The sequence below is a fragment of the Budorcas taxicolor genome, chromosome 20 (assembly GCF_023091745.1).
Source record: "Budorcas taxicolor isolate Tak-1 chromosome 20, Takin1.1, whole genome shotgun sequence".
NCBI lineage: Eukaryota > Metazoa > Chordata > Mammalia > Artiodactyla > Bovidae > Budorcas > Budorcas taxicolor.
In genome coordinates this window covers 10377618-10396893 of record NC_068929.1, presented here as the reverse complement: position 1 = coordinate 10396893, position 19276 = coordinate 10377618, and the positions used below count along the sequence as shown (strand labels likewise).

The window sequence follows — 19276 nt, the reverse complement described above, 5'->3', positions numbered from 1 at the left end:
GCCACTCAAAGGCTGCCGGCTAGCAACTTCCGCCGTCTTAGCTGAAAGTGGAGAAAGGAAGCTCGGAACGGTTGCGTCGCGGATTTTCTGGAGCACGTCGAGTTAGAAGACACCCTTTCCTGTCGCGGGTGGTGCGGAGTCGGCTCGTGGGTCTCTGAGAGCCGAAAATTGAGAGCTTTTTCGCGCCGCGGAGACTGCACCCGGCGGCTCAGCAGCCGTCACCATGGTGAGGAGGTCGCCTCGGGAGCTCGGGACCTAGGGCGTCGGAGGTGGCGGGGCCTGGGGTCCCATGGGCGCTGGGGCTGGCGGTGAGGGGTGATAGGCGGAAGTAAGGTGTTTCTGAGGGAATGAGGGTGGACTCCGTGGGGTGCGCTCTTGCTCAGTCGTGTCCGACTCTGCGACCCCCTGGACTGCAGCACGCTAGGCTTCCTTGTCCTTCACCAACTCCCGAAGCGTGGTCAAACTCCTTTCCCTTGAGTCGGCTGTACCATCCAACCGTCTCGTCCTCTGTCGCCTTCTCCTCCTGCCTTCAGTAGTTCTTCGCGTCAGGTGGCCAAAGTATCGGAGTTTCAGCTTCAGCATCAGTCCTTCCAGTGAATATTCTGGAGTGGTTTCCTTTAGGATGGACTGGTTGGATCTCCGTGTTGTCCAAGAGACTCTCAAGAGTCTTCTCCAAAACCACAGTTCAAAAGCATTAATTCTTCGGCGCTTAGCCTTCTTTATGGTCCAACTCTCACATCCATACCCTGGGGTCAAAATAACCTCACTTATGGTCGGTGGAGTGGAGTATTCGCCTGAGCACAGGCTGTTGGAGTCAGACACGTTTCACTCTGCTGAATTCCTGACTTCACCTAAAGTTGTGTGGCCGTCAGTTCCAGATTCTAGTGATAACTCTGTACACTAGTCTTTAACCCCGCATCAGTCCTCATCTCGGCTGAGGAAACTGAAGGTATGCCCTGCCGACGGCCAAGCAGCTGGACTTACAGCCCAGATCTGACTGCCAGATCTTTTGTCTTTCTACTACGTACCTAATCTGTGTTTCTCTGCGAAGTGGCAAATCCACATACCCTTTTCACGGTTGCTGCCAAGTTTATGTTACAGCACTTGAAAACACCACACAATACAAAGTAACTTGTTATTGTTACACTTAGAATTATTTTCCGTGTTGTTGGAGTTGGCCTCACACCATTGTTTTATTTTTGTAATCTTAAAATACAAATAGACTGGGGCCATACGTTTATAAATAAAACTGGCATATAAAATAAAACAGGCGCTTAAGAAGCAAAAGAGGATCCCATACATTGCTAATGAAACGAAAAATAGTACAGCGCCTTGAAAACAGTTTGGCATATGTCGGAACAAAGACTTCTGGGTACACGTTTATTCACTGAAAACTGGAAACAAGCTAAATATTCGTCAACTGGTAAATGAGTAAACAAACGGTGGTAAAAATAAAATGGCTACTTGTCAAAGACTTGAAGTATGGATTCATGCAGCAATGTAGGGGAATCTCAAAAGCCTTATGCTAAGTGAAAGAAGCTAGATGCAAAGGGTTGCATATTGCAGATTCCATTTACTTTCATTCTAGGAAAGGCAAAACTAGAACAACATGCCAGGTTGGAGGTGGAAAAAGATGATTTACTTCAAAGTGACACACAACTTTCTGGGGTGTTAGAAATATTCTTAATTTTGACTGTGGTTACAGAGCTGTATAGCTTGTGAAAACTTACAACTCTATACCTACATGCACATATCTTTGTTTGTATGTAAATTATACTTTAATAAAACTAGATAAATTAAAAAATTTTTAAATAAGTATGAATGATGATTATATTGAAAAACCAGATATTGATGTTCAGAAAAGAGCGATTCTAGCTAGAATCAGATCGTCTCTTTTGTGGTCCAGTGGATTTTGGACAGTTCTCTTCAGTGAACAGTAACTTTCACTGTTTATTACAGAAGTAAATCCTGATACCTCATATCATCCAGGATTAAAATTTATTTAACTTACATTACATGATTAGGCTTAATAGTGCAAGTTATTTAATCAAGTGAGCAGTGGGTGATATACGACGATCTATATACTTCATATGCTGCTCATAATAAAGTATTTTAGAATAATTCTGTCGGTTTTTTTTAAATTAAAGTTAACACTACTTGCATCGTTATAGCCACAAAATGAATATATTGAGTTACACCGTAAGCGCTATGGATATCGTTTGGATTACCATGAGAAAAAGAGAAAGAAGGAAGGTCGAGAGGCTCATGAACGTTCAAAGAAGGCAAAAAAGATGATTGGTCTGAAAGCTAAGCTCTACCATAAACAGCGCCATGCTGAGAAAATACAAATGAAAAAGACGTAAGTACCATTTATTTGTTGTACCAAGTTAATGTCTTTTGAGTATTAGTTGTTAAAACTGATAATCTTGAGTCTTTCTCATTCTTGGTAGTATTAAGATGCATGAGAAGAGAAACACCAAACAGAAGAATGATGAAAAGACTCCACAAGGAGCAGTACCGGCATATCTACTGGACCGAGAGGGACAGTCTCGAGCTAAAGTACTTTCCAATATGATTAAACAGAAACGAAAAGAGAAAGCGGTAAGCAGTAAAAAATTGGTCTTTATTTTTGTTGTTGTTGTTCAGGAAAATTACTTAAATTCATATTTGAGATTCTTAGTTTCTTCAGTTAAATGGCAAAATAAAGTCCAACTGTTACCGTTATTTAGATGTTGAAGTCTTTCATATAAAATGTTTTAGTAGAAAAAAAAGTTTGCTTTCTTACCATGAGAACATTCAGCAGGATTTAATTTTTTTTTAAAGAATGTCATGCATCTTTAGTTTTCAAAAATTATTTAAGGTAATTCCCTGCCGACCCAGTGGTTAGGACTCTGCACTTCCACTGCAAGGGGCACAAGTTCAGTCCCTGGTCAGGGAACTAAGATCCCGCACATCATGGGCAAAAAAAAAATTATTTAAAACAGCTTCTTATACTTGACAGCTCCTAATGTGGTGGTGGTGTAGAGAGGGATACAACTGCTTCTTGTTTTTGTTGCTTTGCAGTGCCAAGACTGGTTAAAAAGTAGAGTAGTGGAAAGCATCCTAAGTGATTTGACTCAGATAAAAGTTCAGAAATTAAAAAGAAAAAAAAAAAAAAACTTCTGGCTTGCCCTTAGTGTCAAATTTGGTTAAATTTTGCTAAAAGCTGAGGGAAAGAGATAGATACTATTTTTAAACACCTGTGGATACAGTGACAAATGTAGGTAGCAGCAGAATATGCAGTATCTGTATTTAAAGAACTGACAGTCTCCAGATTTGATCTGTAAAATCTTACTGCTTTTTTTGGTATCTATCAAAATTAGAACGGTAGAACTTCACCAAATTTTAGAGATTATCTACTTAACCTCTCTTCATTTTACAGATGAGACTGGAGTCCAGGAGTTTTGTGAATCACTTTTCACAGGCACTTATTTATGAAATGCTGTAGGGTTTGTCCTTCATAAATAGGTCCAGAATTCTTTCTGCTGCCTTATGCTGCTTGCATTTTTCTCCCCCTGCACAGAATCTACACTCTAAGGAGGTACAAAATATGGAGTGATGATTTTGTCTTAATATTACCTAAAAGTCCATTCAGGGTAGAAATAGATAAGAGATAGAGACAGTCTTCCAGTTTTATTACACTATGAACTATTTAGCAGTAAACTTAACTAGTTCCAATTAACTTCAGGCTTCTTGAGGACACAGTGTAGATCTCTAGAAAACAATTGAGCCAAAATATTGTTGCTTAAGCAAAAAAAGTGAATCTATAACTTTGTACAACTAAAAAATACTGGGCTTTTTATTCTCATTCTCTTTTACTAACAATATAAATTTTAATTATGATCTGTTTTAGGGAAAATGGGAGGTCCCTCTGCCTAAAGTTCGTGCCCAGGGAGAAACAGAAGTATTAAAAGTTATTCGAACAGGAAAGAGAAAGAAGAAAGCCTGGAAGAGGATGGTTACTAAAGTCTGCTTTGTTGGAGATGGCTTTACTCGAAAACCACCTAAATATGAAAGATTCATTAGGCCAATGGTAAGACCCTGTTAGAGTGCAGTGGCTTAAGGATCTGTTCCTGTGGTAAACCATATAATTTCCTAAAATTCCTAAAACTGGTATTAAAAAAAAACAGGTTGAAAGATGTTTTTAGGCTGTTTTTAAGCTGATGATAGGTATTGTTTAGCACTTCTCCACTACTGTCAAGAAACTCTGGCTTCGTAGGAGATTTGAAATGAAAAAGAATTCTCATTACAGAGATTGTCAGTGAATCTGGACTTGTAAACATGACAGAGACTTCCCTGGAGGTCCAGTGGTTAAGACTTAGTGCTTGCAATGCAGGGGACACAGGTTTGATCCCTGGTTGGGGAAGTGAAATCCCACAAGCTACATGGTGTGGCAAAAAAAAAAAATTAGAATCTTCACTTCCACACAGTCATTTTACTCATTCATCAAGTGATCTATATGTCTGACACTTGTCTTTGAGAACAGTTAGAAAACTGGAGAATTGTTTTTTCAAGAGTCAATTCCAGCTTAGTAAGAGAAGTATCAGTGCCTTTGAAAATATTTACTTAATATGTAGTCATTGACAAAAGAGAGTATTAAAATAGCAGTAATGGCCAAGCTCAAATCTCCTTCTCTCCTCCCCTAATATATTTTTGCAGAATGCCTTTAAACAGAATGAATTCATCTCCCAACTAGACACCAGCCTGCTTAGAAAAACAAAGAATCAGAGGGGAAAGTTGGCAGTATTACTCTAGTTCTCAATCTGAATCATTTTCAATGAATTAAAATGTTGCCCAGCATCCTGTTTCTATCAAGTTCTACTGGAACATAGCCATGCCCATTCATTTACATACTGTCTACGGCTCTAGGTGACTAGGTGAATCTCGTCTCTGTAATAGAAACTTCTCTGGGCTGTCTGCAGTTTTTGACCAGTATTAACCATCAGTGCAGAGTTGACAGTCTTTTTCACCAAGGAAGGTGGCTGAGGTATATAGAGACTTGGAATCAAGATACTTAAGTGTGATTCCATCCTCACACTATTTAGCCTGGGAACAAGTTATTTAACCTGCTGGTCCTTGTTTTATCTTTTTTTTTTTAAGTAGCAGGAGTTGTTAAGGCTGTCATGCTGAAATGCACTGTCTATGAGCTCTGGCACAGTGCCTGGCATGTCTCAGGCTCTCGGGAAGTATACACAACTGGACAGCTATTCCATGGTGAAAACTTCTTAGGAGTACGTGTTTGAGTTTTTCCTCACATATTTTTCTGTAACTATCAGATAAGTTGTCTGTAGAATTAATTCTATTTTTCCGATGCCTTAAGATGAGATAATCAATCCTCTTTGGAGCAGGGTGGGGAGACGATTGGAAAAGATAAGCAAAAAGAATCAATATTCATCATTAAGATCTTTAACTCAGAACATTCTTGTGTTTGGCTTACTAGGGATTACGTTTCAAGAAGGCTCATGTAACACATCCTGAACTGAAAGCCACCTTTTGCTTGCCAATACTTGGTGTAAAGAAGAATCCCTCATCCCCACTATATACAACTTTGGGTGTTATTACCAAAGGAACCATCATTGAGGTGAATGTAAGCGAATTGGGCCTTGTAACACAAGGAGGCAAAGTCATCTGGGGTAAGTCCAATTTGAATATGGGATTCTTGGTGTTATAATCCTAAAATAGACATTTTAAAGTTGACATGAGGTATGCAGCAGATTTTAATGCAGTTAAACTTGATGTGACTAAGACTTAGAAAATGTGAACATTCTTAATTTAGTTTACTGGTTTCAGTTATATAAACTACATTGCTAGATATTTTTGGTTGCTTTTTGTTTAAAAAGGTATTATTAGAAAAGATGGGAAGTTACAATTGAAAAATACTGGAAGAAAATAACCACAAACGGGGGAAGGGAGGCATACAGCAAACATGTAGCTACACTACTTAAGTGACAATGACAAACTAAAATATGTCATATGTAACCACTTTAAATTCTTTTTTCCTCATTTTCTTAGTTTTCTGCTTTCAGTACCCAGGTATTTCTAAACTTTAATATTCTTTGAAAGGGAGGAATACAGTGTATAGCTTATTGATTGAATCTTCATATGAGTCATTGGCACGTACTTCATGTTGACCTAGAATTTAAAATAGGTTAATAAAACTAAGCATTTCTTGGCTACTGTTGGCCATAATATTATGCTGAGAAGGTATATTTTTATTTAGTTATTTTTCAATAGTTTGTACCCAAAATTAATATTGAAGTTTTAACAAATGCTTTTTTGGCACCTGTGAAGGTGATCATACTTTCTCCTCTGAAATATTTAGGGAATTAATTGATGTATTAATAGTCTTCCTAGTAATAAACCATAATGTATTTCTAGAATATATCTTCCTTGGTCATGATGCATTGTTCTTTTAATATTCAAATGATTCAACTTTTCCAAGTTTAATTTAGGATTATCTTTTCTGTGATTTTAAGTAAGATACTGTTTTATTTTTTATGTTATCTTAGTCGGGTTTTTGTGTCGGTATAATGCTAGGTCAGAGGAAAGAACCAAGATAGTTTAATTTTTCTATGGTTTATAGAGAAATTGTTTTGAAAACTGGAAGGTTCACTTCTCCTGCAGGTTTTGCTAATGGATTTGAAAACTTGTATTATTTCCTGCCTTGCTCCTGGTATAGACCAGGTGCCAGTAAACTGCAGCCTGCAGGGCTGCCACTTGTATTGGAAAACAAAACAAAATAGGTTGTTAAGTTGATTTGAAACTTAGTTAATAATATTTGATGCTTTTTCCAGTTAAGAATTGTGTAGAAAAGCAGTGCTCAGGTCAGCCCACAAAGGCATGTTAAGTGATTCCGTTTTATAAAATCTCATGTAATACTACAGTTGTTCACTTTTTTTCTTTCTTAAAAGTGATGATTGTAAATATTTTAAGAAAAGAATGTATGTATTCTTTTTTATTAGCTAACATCCCTCATTGTTCTGTTTTGTTTCCCTTAGGAAAATATGCCCAGGTTACCAATAATCCTGAAAATGATGGATGCATAAATGCAGTCTTACTGGTTTGACAGCAGTTACATACAAATAACTCCTTATAATTACTGAAGACTACACACCAGTTGGGAAACCATTACTCTGATATTTCTGAATACTACCAATCAACCTTACATGTTGTCTTCAGTCAAAGAAAACTATTTATTCTACTGTTGTAAAAATGAAAAAAGCCAACATTAAAATGATCTAGTTTTACAAACTGGTCTTTTGCATCTGTTTAGCATTTAAATGTTCATAAAAATAAAATTAAAAAATCAATTATAGAAATATCTTACTTCAGCAGTATTTGCATTAATGAGTGGTACTATGCAGTGCAGACCTGTCATTTAAAAAAAGGAAAAGCCAGTATAGCTGAAAATACCTTTTATCATAAAGGTTAGTGCACACTCAAATGTGAAGAATAGGCCAAGCAACTTTGTCACGTCTAAGACCTTACCTTTAGGTCTTCTCCTCCTCTCCGTAGATTATTAATCCAAAGATATATAGCATTAACACATTTTAATGAAAATACTTTAAAAGTGTACGAGAGATGGCACATTACACTATAAAGTTCAGAAGAATGATAGTAAGTCAGGGAATTAGTATCTTAAACATTTTTCCCTTCTCATTCATCATATATAATACCGTATACTTGGAACTATATTTTCTACTCAAGACACATGAAAAAAATAAGCCAAAATGTTTATACTTTTAGCATTTTCTATATTCTAAACTTAGGTAGTATATTTATATTTTTAGAAAGGTAAAAATGTAAGTAATTCCAGATAAAATAGTTTTAAAAAGACTGCACTAATGCCCTTAAGGGGAAATAAACATATTTGCAGTTACTTAGATAATATTAAGAAGGTCATGTTTTAGTCAAAAGCACATTTGTGATCTGAGTATGTTTGTGATGGAGCTTTAGGGTGTTTATTATATTAATTTATAATCACGTTAATTGTTTTCAATTCTGTTTATTTTTTTTTTTAAGTCTGTCTTGAAAGTACAACCAATGTGATTAATTGTGGCTTTAACAAAATCAGTGTAAACCCAGTATCTAAACACATCTTCACCAATGAAATTAGGGAAAAGGGAAGGAATTTCAAAACATAGACAATCACAAAATATAGGTTTAATTACTACTGTTAAAATTGAAAAAAAGAAAAAAACTACCAAGAAAACAAACATAAGTACTTGTGTAAGTCTTGCTATTTTGAATAATGTAACATCTTTCTTAAGTTCTATAAACAGGTAGAAGTTCTGGAACACACAAACACTTAAGAAAAGAAAGGCTAGTTCCTTGGGAATGACTATCCAGTATGATACAGTTACTTCAGGATAACCTAAGAGGAACCTACCTTACAATCAGATTTTAACAAATGATTTTGCCACTAATAGAAATGGGGAATGAGTGAATGACAAGTTTTGGAGGGTGAAACGAAATAAACTAAAGGTAAGCACTGGATACAGAGCTGAGGTTTGCTTATTTTTCACAAGCAAAAATAAGCAAGTTAACTATCTTGTACAAATAAAGCTTGATACTAAGTATGTGAACAGAAGCATAAACATTGCAACTAATCACACCCATGAAAGACTAGATTAACACTTTAAACACAGTATTGCTACTAGTGGACAAACAAGGCAGAAATTTCTAAAATACTGTTATACAGATGAGTAATGTTAGTATAAATTCTTTATTTACATTAAGATCTGTCTCAGTTTGCTGGTGTGACCAAACCTTAGAAGGTAATCCCTAAGGGTAAAGCAGAATGTAAGAGCAGATATTCAGGTACCAGATAAACGCTCAACTTGATGCAATCATAAACCTTCAAAATATTTTTCTAAAGTCGCTGAAACCATTTTAGGTGGTGTTCTGGTGGTCAGCTAAAAGTGAACCATTGATCACTAGTAGTTTTTATGCTTGCCATGATAATTCTCTGCACTGAGTGGAAACACCATGAATATAGACACATTTTAAATAGTAGAAGATTGACATTCTGTCATGCTATTTTTGATTTTATAAAAAAATCATAATAGACCCTCTCTCTTAAAAGTTGTAGAGGAACTTTATAATAAATTCTTAAATATATTTCTGTGATGTCTAGCAATTTAATAAACTTGAAAGTAGGACTAAAATGTTTCTAATAACTGTCTGCTTTATATTACACAAGGAAATATATATGTATTTACACAAACTGCAGTGAACTCCACACATAAGACTTCTAAACAGAAAAAAGCAGTTCACGAAGAAAAGAGTGTGACTGGACACTCAACTACCTGGTTGAAATCAGATTTCGGTCCTCTGTAATTCTGTTTTTCTAATGCCTTTTGCAAAAACTACAAGTAATCTGATTAAGTTTTACTTAGAGTCCTAACTCAGGATAAATTTTGTTATCAATTCTATACTCACTGAGCATAGAACTCATTGTTACTGAACATGAAAGTTAGGTTTTCTCCCTGTGAGTTAGATTTTTTTCCATATGACTTAACTTTTTTCCCTCTGCTATCTATAAACTCCAAAATAACATTTTCTGTCAGAGATAAATACGTGACAAAATTTTTCCTGTGTGAACAAAAATTCTGAAACTTGATTAAAATGCGCTTATGGTTTAAGAATAAACCAAAACAAGTTTAAGTATAAATTTATACAGCGAGTCCTTAGTGATCACGTATGAATATCCACTTCTTTCCTATAAACTCAGCAATTATATTCACACATCAAAAAAATGTCAGTGAGCTCAGTCTTAAACTACATCTTGTTAAAGAAAAGTATTTTAAAGAACAATGAAGAATCCAAGTTAAAAAAAGGTAAATGTTAGGTTTTTAAATCTGTTTTAAGAAATTAAAAATGGAAAGGTTTAAGAATTTACTGAATTTCTTTCCCTAACTGTGGCATTAACAAAAATTTCTCACAAAATGTATAAACTAGCATAAACATTCAATACATACACTAGTACTAGTCACTTACTCTTTCACTTGGCTAGCATTTGTTAAGAAAACAAATGGCCAAAGTGCTTGATTTTCATTTAGAATGGAGTAATCTGGGCTAGCTCTGACCATAAAGAAAATGGAGGGGACACAGTATTCAAATTTTTACATGAATAAGGAGGGTTTGCTATTTTGCCTACTAAAGATTTTACCTCAACTTTAAATCTTCCTAAAATGCCAAAAGCCCAAAATAAAATTCAGTGTCACCTGACTGTAGGCTAAATAAACCTTCAACATCAATCCTTGACACCTCAAATAATGACACAAAATCATAACAAATTTTTTTTTTCATGTAAGGACCAACCGGTTTTAAAAACAATCTAAATGGTCTCAAAGCATTCTCAAACTTGAATGAAAATTTGAGCACACAAAATACTTTCAAAGAATAGGACTGTTTTAAGATTCTCTTTGGATCTGAATGACCATTTTGTTCACTTTAAATAAATTACTATACAAAAATAAACAATTGAGGGTGTGTTTTTAAATTTTTTGTTTTTAGTTTTCCCAGGCAAAGGCCTTTGCTGTGGCAATACAATGTACACACAGGCTAGCCTGTAACTTCTCTGCACAGAACAAATAAAGGGTGAGCAAGCTCAAAGGGACTCACTTTTGCAACTGTGGCTCCTAGGGCCACTTACTCCTGCCATCTAGGCCTAAGGCTGGGGCGCAGTTCTAAACTTACCAAAAATGGCAGCCAAGGGCACAAGCTGGTAGGCAGGCAGAGAGATCTTTTGACAGGAATCACTCCGTCAGTTAGGGAAGTGGACAAAAGCTGAGGGGAATATAAACAAGATTCTAGAATAAAGGCAGTGTCAGGATTAAGGAGAACCCTTTAGGAAGGGTTCTCATACTTCTGAAGTATACATGTTAATCGGGTGAGAACAAAAATACAACCCCCAGCTTCAGAAGAAATTTGAAATAATTATGCTAGTGCCTACACACTAGAGTTAAATCCCGAGTAGTACTGTTAACATCAGATGTTACCAAGAGGGAAGTGGAAACAGACTATGTTTGTATTTTTCCACAGACAAGTCAAAGGAAGAAACTACCTGCAACTAAGAACTAAGAGGTCAAAAATACCACCTTTGTAAACCTTTCACCATAAATTTCTGAATTTGTGCTCTCATTTAGTTGAAGTTACTTTGACCCTAATTTACTGACATTTTTGTTTAAGCACGCCTACATTTTAAAAAATGGTGATTAGTTTTGAAATTTAAAATAAAACTTCTAGAACCTTCAACAAGATTACTATTAAAACCCTTAGTATAAAAGATGTCTGTGATCCTTACAATTGATGGAAGCCCTACTACTTTCATAGCTTTTAAATTTCTATTTTCTGAAATAATAATGGTCAGATATCTCCAAATGCTAAAGAAAATATAGTATGATCTGGGTTCCCAAAATCGAAAAATGGTTAATAGAAATAAAAAAATTGTATTTACACAAAAATAGCCTGAAAAATTAAAAAGAACAGTGAATCCTAGGATCTACCGGGGAGGGAAAAGCAGCATCATAAATAAGTTCAACTTGAAAATTTGGAATTTTTGTCCTGTGCCCCATGCTATTTATTAATCACCGTATTTTAAAAACAACAATTTTTTTTTACAAAGAAGAGGTTTTATCATCTGCGTTTCTTCCTCATTCAGGTCAGCTTGGCTTTCTTCTTCGCAGGTCCTTTGTGCCCTTTGGCCTTTCTTCTTAAATTCCTCCTGTCAACCACAGGCACTTCCACCTCTATCTCCTCGGAGCTGCTGTCCACAGTCTTCTCTGTTGACTGTGTCAACTGATCCAGTTGCTCAGAAGATGCTTCAGACTGCTCCTCTGACAGGTTCTTCTGTCCTGCATTCTGTGAAAACGGCACATCTTCAAGTTCAACCTCTACCAGAGAGCTCTGAGGCAGAGCTGCAGATGATTCCTGGGGCTCGGCGAGCCCCTCCTCACCCTGGTCTTCCAATGAGGCAGTAGTGTTGGGTGACACATTTTCAGGGATCGATTCCTCAGAAAATTCAGCAATCACAGAGTTTGGAAAAGCGCTGTCGGACCGTTCTTCATTTGGGATAGTAGCCACATTGTCTGAACTCCCAAAATGTGCTTTCTTTCTTGAAACCGGAGGCAGCTTCTCTTCGGTGTGCCCCTTGTCATCAGATGGACCTTCATCCAGCAACATTTCTGAGTCAGTTGCATGTGAAGTCTAAACACAAAAAAAATCCAGTGAACAACTTTTTTAATAAAGTTCATACAAAAATTATTCTTAGGCACTACTATGCAATGACCCTGAACCACATTTTAAAGAATTCAGGACTCACTGCTTTTGTCAATCATGTGCACATATTCTCTGAATACAGCTCAATTTCTTAAAAACTGTATTACATGATAATTTGGATTCATTAAGTGCTTGCTTTAAAGATAGAATAAAAGTAATGATTTTATCTCACCAAGTATTTAAGGTTCTTAAACTTTCCCTCAAGATTCTTCAAAACCATGAATCAACTCAAGTGTTTAGTTACTGGAGCCAGAACCAGAACCAAGAATCCTGGTACTTGGCACTGTGCTACCCACTGGGTTTGAATATCAGCTGACAGGTGGGGTTTCCCAGGTGGCGCTAGCCTTGAAGAACCCAACAGCCTGTGCAGATGTAAGAGATGCGGGTTCGATCCCTGGGTCAGGAAGCTCTCCTGCAAGAGGGCCTGGCAACCCACTCCAATATGCTTGCCTGGAGAATGCCATGATCAAAGGAGCCCAGTGGGCTACGGTCCACAGGGTCTCAAAGAGTCGGACACGACTGAATGGACTTAGCAGGAAGGAAGGCAGTGAAAATTCTACTCAGGTAATTACATGAGACACCAATAAAATAATGCTATATAAGAGTTTTTTGAACTTAAATTGGATATTCAAAACTAGAAATTAAATGTCCTTTCAGATGTGGAGCGCGCGCATGTGCGCAAGCGCACGCACGCACGCACACACACGCGCACACACACACACACACACACACACACACACACACACACGAGTATTACTCAGCCATAAAAAAGGAATGAAATCTTGTTATTTGCAACAACATGGATGGATCTACGTGGTATTATGCCAAGTGAAATAAGTCAGACAAAGACAAAACCCATAGGATCTCATTTATATGTGGAATCTAGAAAACAAAACAAAATGAAAACAGACTCAGATTAACAGAGCAAATGGGTGGTTGCCAGAGGGGAGGGAGTGAGGGGACTGAAACAGGTAAAGGGGATTAAGAGGTACAAACTTCCAGTTACAAACTAAGCCACAGGGATGTAATACACAGCATAAGGAATACGTCAATAATACTGTAATAATTTTGTATGTGGACAGACAGTTAATAGACTTACATTTTACATTTAGGTGATCATTTTATAACATATGCAAAATCAAATCACTATTTGGTACACATGAAATTAATGCTGTACATCAACTATTTCAATAAAAATATTTCTTTAAAATATTATATCAACTATTCCCCACTAATCAATATTTCTAATTAAAACAAATGAAATGACTGTACTGGTCATAGACCAGCAATGCTGCTAAGTCGCTTCAGTCGTGTCTGACTCTGTGCGACCCCATAGATGGCAGCCCGCCAGGCTCCCCCATCCCTGGGATTCTCCAGGCAAGAATACTGGAGTGGGTTGCCATTTCCTTCTCCAATGCATGAAAGTGAAAAGTGAAAGTGAAGTTGCGCAGTTGTGTCCGACCCTCAGCGACCCCATGGACTGCAGCTTTCCAGGCTCCTCCATCCATGGGATTTTCCAGGCAAGAATACTGGAGTGGGGTGCCACTGCCTTCTCCAGACCAGCAACAGGTAATTCAAATATTTGCGGGCATGCCTGCTAAGTCGCTTCAGTTGTGTCCGACTCTTTGTGACCCTATGTACTGTAGATCCACCAGGCTCCTCTGTCCATGGGATTCTCCAGGCAAGAATCCTAGAGTGGGTTGCCATTCCCGTCTCTAGGGCAACTTCCTGTCCCAGAGATCGGGAAACAGTCACCCAGGTCTCTTCATGTCTCCTGCACTGGCAGGAGGTTCTTTATCACTAGCGCCACCTGGTGAATAATATTTAGGTGTGTTACTCAGTCGTGTCTGACTCTACGACCGCATGGACTGTAGCCCTCCATGGGGGGCTGTTCATGGAATTCTCCAGGCAAGAATACTGGAGTGGGTTGCCATTTCCTTCTTCAAGTATTTAGGTAAATAATGCTTTATCCATTTTCCTAAGCATTTCCTAAATTTACAAAGTAAAACTCATTTTGTTACCATAAGTCAGATATGAATGAAGTTACAAAGATTTGAATTTATATTACTGATCGCATCTGCTCAAAATATCCAATGTAGTATAATTTATTTTTCGTAAAGGACTGTACACATTAAAATAGAGGAAAATATATATCCTACACTGCCCCACCTGAGTCACCAAGGCTGAACACTGTAACTATAAAAAGTTAGGTTATTTTTCTATTACCTTCTCCTGTGCAACACCCTCAAGGGGTTGTGAAGAGTCTACCACCAGTGGAGCAAGATTCGTAGAGTCTTCATTGGAATTAAAAGACTGCAATTTTAATTCTTCATCTAAAACTTCACTAGTGGAGTCCTCCTCTTCTGTTACGAGTGAAGTCTTCAGAGTATCATCTATTATCTCACCATTCATAGGCTCTAATGCCGATTCCTACAAAATTGAGCAAAAAAAAAGACAAAATAACAGATTACCTTACTTGTCATGCAATGTGGGTCCATTCTCAGCACCTCCCTATCATGCACCAGGACCCAAGATACAGTCTACTGCATCTCTGGGCATAGGTTAAGGAACAGCAGAGTCAGGAAGAGAACAGAACCCCTAAGCAGCCCAATTTCCCTCTGTGTTCATGGAGAATGATGCAGTCAAGAGATCCGACCGCCTTCTTCCTCTTCCTCCTTACAGGGCAGTCACAGGAAGAACCTTTTCGGTAAAAAGTTACAAGAGAAAATCTAAATTTGGTGCTGGCTCTTTACAGAACATCAGCTGTTCAGTAGTTGGAATCTTTGGGGTCTGAGGAAGTCACAGTTCAGCATGCCTGGGAAGGAAGCACTACCAGATTTGCGGCAGGTTGAGTTTGGGTAAAGCTTCTTGCTGGGAGAAGAGAGTCCCCGACCTCAGTGAGCTCACTGTACAGTTAATAAAGGGTTGTCCCAAACAATTCTGCCCCTTAAATCACATTAAAATATGCAAAGGTGATTTGGTAACACAAGGTCTCCAATTTCTGAAACTCTTCCTCTGATGTTTAATCAATTTACAAGACTTCCATTAATGTTTAACATTTCTAATTAATGCTAGTGACATTCTAAAAATTAGAGATCATTTTATATTTAAAAATTAGAATACTGATACACTCGAATTTTTAAAAACAGACTTGGCTGGATTGTATAGAATCCCTGAAATCATATACTGAATATTTTCCTAAGGGATATTTAAATCAGAGACTTAGAGAAATTAACCTGGGGAATTCCTTGGTGGTCCAGTGGCTAAGATTCAGTGCTCCCAATGCAGGAGCCCAGGTTTGATCTGGGGGTCAGGGAATCAGATCCCACAGACCTCAACTAAAGGTAGCACATGCCACAACTAAGACCCAGTACAGCCAAATTAACCAATTAATTTAAAAAACCACATAGGTTAAAAAAAAAGAGGAAAACTAATCTGGCCAGAGTATAAAGAATAAACTGCACACAGAAGGTAATTAAAATAAAACTCACAAAAGGACCAACTAGGGTAGAAGAAATGTTAAAAAGATGAAAATGAGAACGATACAGCAAAAGTTTTGGTAAAAAAATTGAATTTTGGTGAGTAACTACAAGAGAGAAACAAAAGAGAAAAACTCATGTCCTTCAAGTTTTAGGTTTGGGAATAGAATGAAAAATAGGAAACAGGAAAAGCAGCTCAGTAGAGAAGTGATAGGCAAGAACAGAGATTAAATTTAAGATGATAAAAGACATCTGTCTAAATAGAAATACTCAGAAGGCAGGTAATACTATGAGATCATAGTCTGGATCAATATTCAAAGTCTAGAGTAACTGGTCACCCCCACAGAGACGATCCTTCTGTCATAAGACTAGATGCATTTCAAAAAAAAAAAAAGAACAAAAGGGCAGAAGGTCAAGAACTGAGTCTTCTAGAATGTCCACAAACACAGGGGAAAAAGGAAAAAAAAAAACACAACAGGAAACAGAACAATCAAAAACCAAATGCATGAAACCAAACCAAACTTCAGAAACAGGTTACCTAGAAAGCAAAACCCAGTAGCGCTATAAAGCCAGGGGATCCGAAAACCTAGAGGGAGAGGGTGGACAGCCTCAGCGAGGACGGCCATCGGAGCGGAGTGGGACCGTCTACAGGAGGTGCTCACAGGTACTGCTGGACAAAGAGACGGCCTACATGCAGCGCGTACAGTGTAATCTGAAGTTTTTAATAAAGGAATAAACCACACAAAGATACATTCCTATAATCATCTAGAAGCAGGTAAATTTTGTTTTTAAAACATGTATTTCTCCAAATTTAAATCAGTAATGCACTTTCACTTTCTTAGCTCCTGGTTGGTGACAAACAGGTAAAATGTTTTTAAAGAAACTGAAGCACGTCTGAAAGAAGAAATTAAGGAATCTGTAAAAGACTAAAGATATTAAAGAAAAAGAACAGAAGGACAGGAACTAGAGAAGATGAAAAAAGAAAAATAATTGCGGAGCTGCAGAAATCAAGCCAGATAAAGAGGTTTTTTACTCAGTCAAAAAGTTATTTTCTTACTTGTTTTCTAGTAATTAAACAAAAAAGAATTTAGTTATTTTTTAGGAATTTGTAAAGCAACTGTAAGTAAAAATACATTATTTTTTCTAAACAAATAATTCTATCCTTATATCCAAAATCAGGTGAATTTAGGGCTTGTTGGACCTAAAGGCATTCTAATTGGTTTCGTAAGGTAGGCATCAAACAGTCACATCATTTGTGTCCCTTCTTAAAGTTTATGTTTAATTCCACAAATTGATTTGAATTTTAAATACACTGAGAGGACATTACTATCTAAACATCTTCTACTTTATCTCTATAATATGTCAAACTTTATAAATTCAGTTACAAGTATAAAATACTTTATAACTTTATAAATTAGTTACAAGTATAAAATACTTGTAACTTTATCCTTCACTACCTAACTTTACTTTAGACATATGTGCTTTTCAACATTACAATTTCTACTAAGAGTTCTTTACGCTTTTCCAACAATATACAACTAAGTTAAAATTTACCTCCATTCATTTTACTAAATAAATGAATCTCGGAAATCCAAAAAGGAGGGGATATATGTACACATACAGCTGGCTCACTTTACTGTACAGCAAAATAACACAACATTGTAAAGCAACTATATTCCAATAAAAATTAATTTTAAAAAAAAAGTGAATCACTCACCTTTTCACCTTCTAGCTTTTCCAGGCCTGGCTGGGTTTCTGGTGCTGGTTGAACATCTTTATCACTACTTTCATCCTCAAATTCAATCACACTCTGTTCAGGTTCTTCTTCCAAGAATTCTTCCGAGCTCTCTGATATGCGTGCTGTAGACTCCAATCTAGGAAACCAAGGAAAAACATTCTTACTTATTTTATTAAAGATGATCAAGTGCCACAGGTTACACTCATACAAAATGGCAAACTTTAATTAATTAATGATTTTTTTGGAGTACAGCTGACTGACAATGTTGTGTTAGTTTCTGCTATACAGAAAAGTGAGTGAGTTATACATATACATATATCCACTCTTCAGATGGCAAACCTAACTGATTAGTTGCCACAACTAAATGCTGCATGTGTTCTGACTATTACAACTGATCGGCCATTACCCATCTCTCTCCCTCTCTTTGGGTCTCCCTATTCCTTGAGACCAGACATCCTGCAATGTGAAGTCAAGTGGGCCTTAGAAAGCAACACTATGAAGAAAGCTAGTGGAGGTGATGGAATTCCAGCTGAGCTGTTTCAAATCCTGAAAGATGATGCTGTGAAAGTGCTGCACTCAATATGCCAGCAAATTTGGAAAACTCAGCAGTGGCCACAGGACTGGAAAAGGTCAGTTTTCATTCCAATCCCAAAGAAAGGCAATGCCAAAGAATGCTCAAACTACCCCACAATTGCACTCATCTCACATGCTAGTAAAGTAATGCTCAAAATTCTCCAAGCCAGGCTTCAGCAGTACGTGAATCGTGAAATTCCAGATGTTCGAGCTGGTTTTAGAAAAGGCAGAGAAACCAGAGATCAAATTGCCAACATCCGCTGGATCATGGAAAAACCAAGAGAGTTCCAGAAAAACATCTATTTCTGCTTTATTGACTATGCCAAAGCTTTTGACTGTGTGGATCACAATAAACTGTGGAAAATTCTAAAAGAGATGGGAATACCAGACCACCTGACCTGCCTCTGGAGAAATCTGTATGCAGGTCAGGAAGCAACAGTTAGAACTGGACACGGAACAACAGACTGGTTCCAAATAGGAAAAGGAGTACGTCAAGGCTGTATATTGTCACCCTGCTTATTTAACTTCTATGCAGAGTACATCATGAGAAATGCTGGGCTGGAAGAAACACAAGCTGGAATCAAGACTGCTGGGAGAAATCTCAATAACCTCAGATATGCAGATGACACCTCCCTTATGGCAGAAAGTGAAGAGGAACTAAAAAGCCTGTTGATGAAAGTGAAAGAGGAGAGTGAAAAAGTTGGCTTAAAGCCCAACATTCAGAAAACTAAGATCATGGCCTCCAGTCCCATCACTTCATGGGAAATAGATGGGGAAGCAGTGGAAACAATATCAGACTTCATTTTTTGGGGCTCCAAAATCACTGCAGATGGTGATTGCAGCCATGAAATTAAAAGACGCTTACTCCTTGGAAGAAAAGTTATGACCAACCTAGACAGTATATTCAAAAGCAGAGACATTACTTTGCCGACTAAGGTCCGGCTAGCCAAGGCTATGGTTTTTCCTGTGGTCATGTTTGGATGTGAGAGTTGGACTGTGAAGAAGGCTGAGCACTGAAGAATTGATGCTTTTGAACTGTGGTGTTAGAGAAGACTCTTGAGAAGAGTCCCTTGGACTGCAAGGAGATCCAACCAGTCCATTCTGAAGGAGATCAGCCCTGGATTTCTTTGGAAGGAATGATGCTGAAGCTGAAGCTCCAGTATTT

The 19276-nt window shown here is 37.4% G+C and overlaps 2 protein-coding genes across 2 annotated transcripts in view; one reads left to right on the top strand and one right to left on the bottom strand.

Moving 5' to 3' along the window:
• The first annotated feature begins 40 nt into the window (after window positions 1-40).
• On the top strand, window positions 41-7279 carry LOC128066246 (ribosome biogenesis protein NSA2 homolog). The gene is made up of 6 exons (XM_052659348.1): window positions 41-226; window positions 2172-2359; window positions 2451-2601; window positions 3893-4072; window positions 5480-5672; window positions 7038-7279. The coding sequence occupies exons 1-6, from the start codon at window positions 224-226 to the stop codon at window positions 7103-7105; spliced, it is 783 nt and encodes a 260-aa protein (XP_052515308.1). The 5' UTR covers window positions 41-223; the 3' UTR covers window positions 7106-7279.
• Window positions 7280-11700: 4421 nt separating this feature from the next.
• FAM169A (family with sequence similarity 169 member A) overlaps window positions 11701-19276 on the bottom strand; it is a 45601-nt gene continuing 38025 nt past the window's right edge. The window contains exons 10-12 of the mRNA XM_052659285.1: window positions 17518-17674; window positions 14548-14751; window positions 11701-12249 (exon numbers count right to left, since the gene is read on the bottom strand). Of these exons, the coding sequence (XP_052515245.1) occupies window positions 11701-12249; window positions 14548-14751; window positions 17518-17674 (910 nt within the window). The remainder of the gene's footprint in view (window positions 12250-14547; window positions 14752-17517; window positions 17675-19276) is intronic.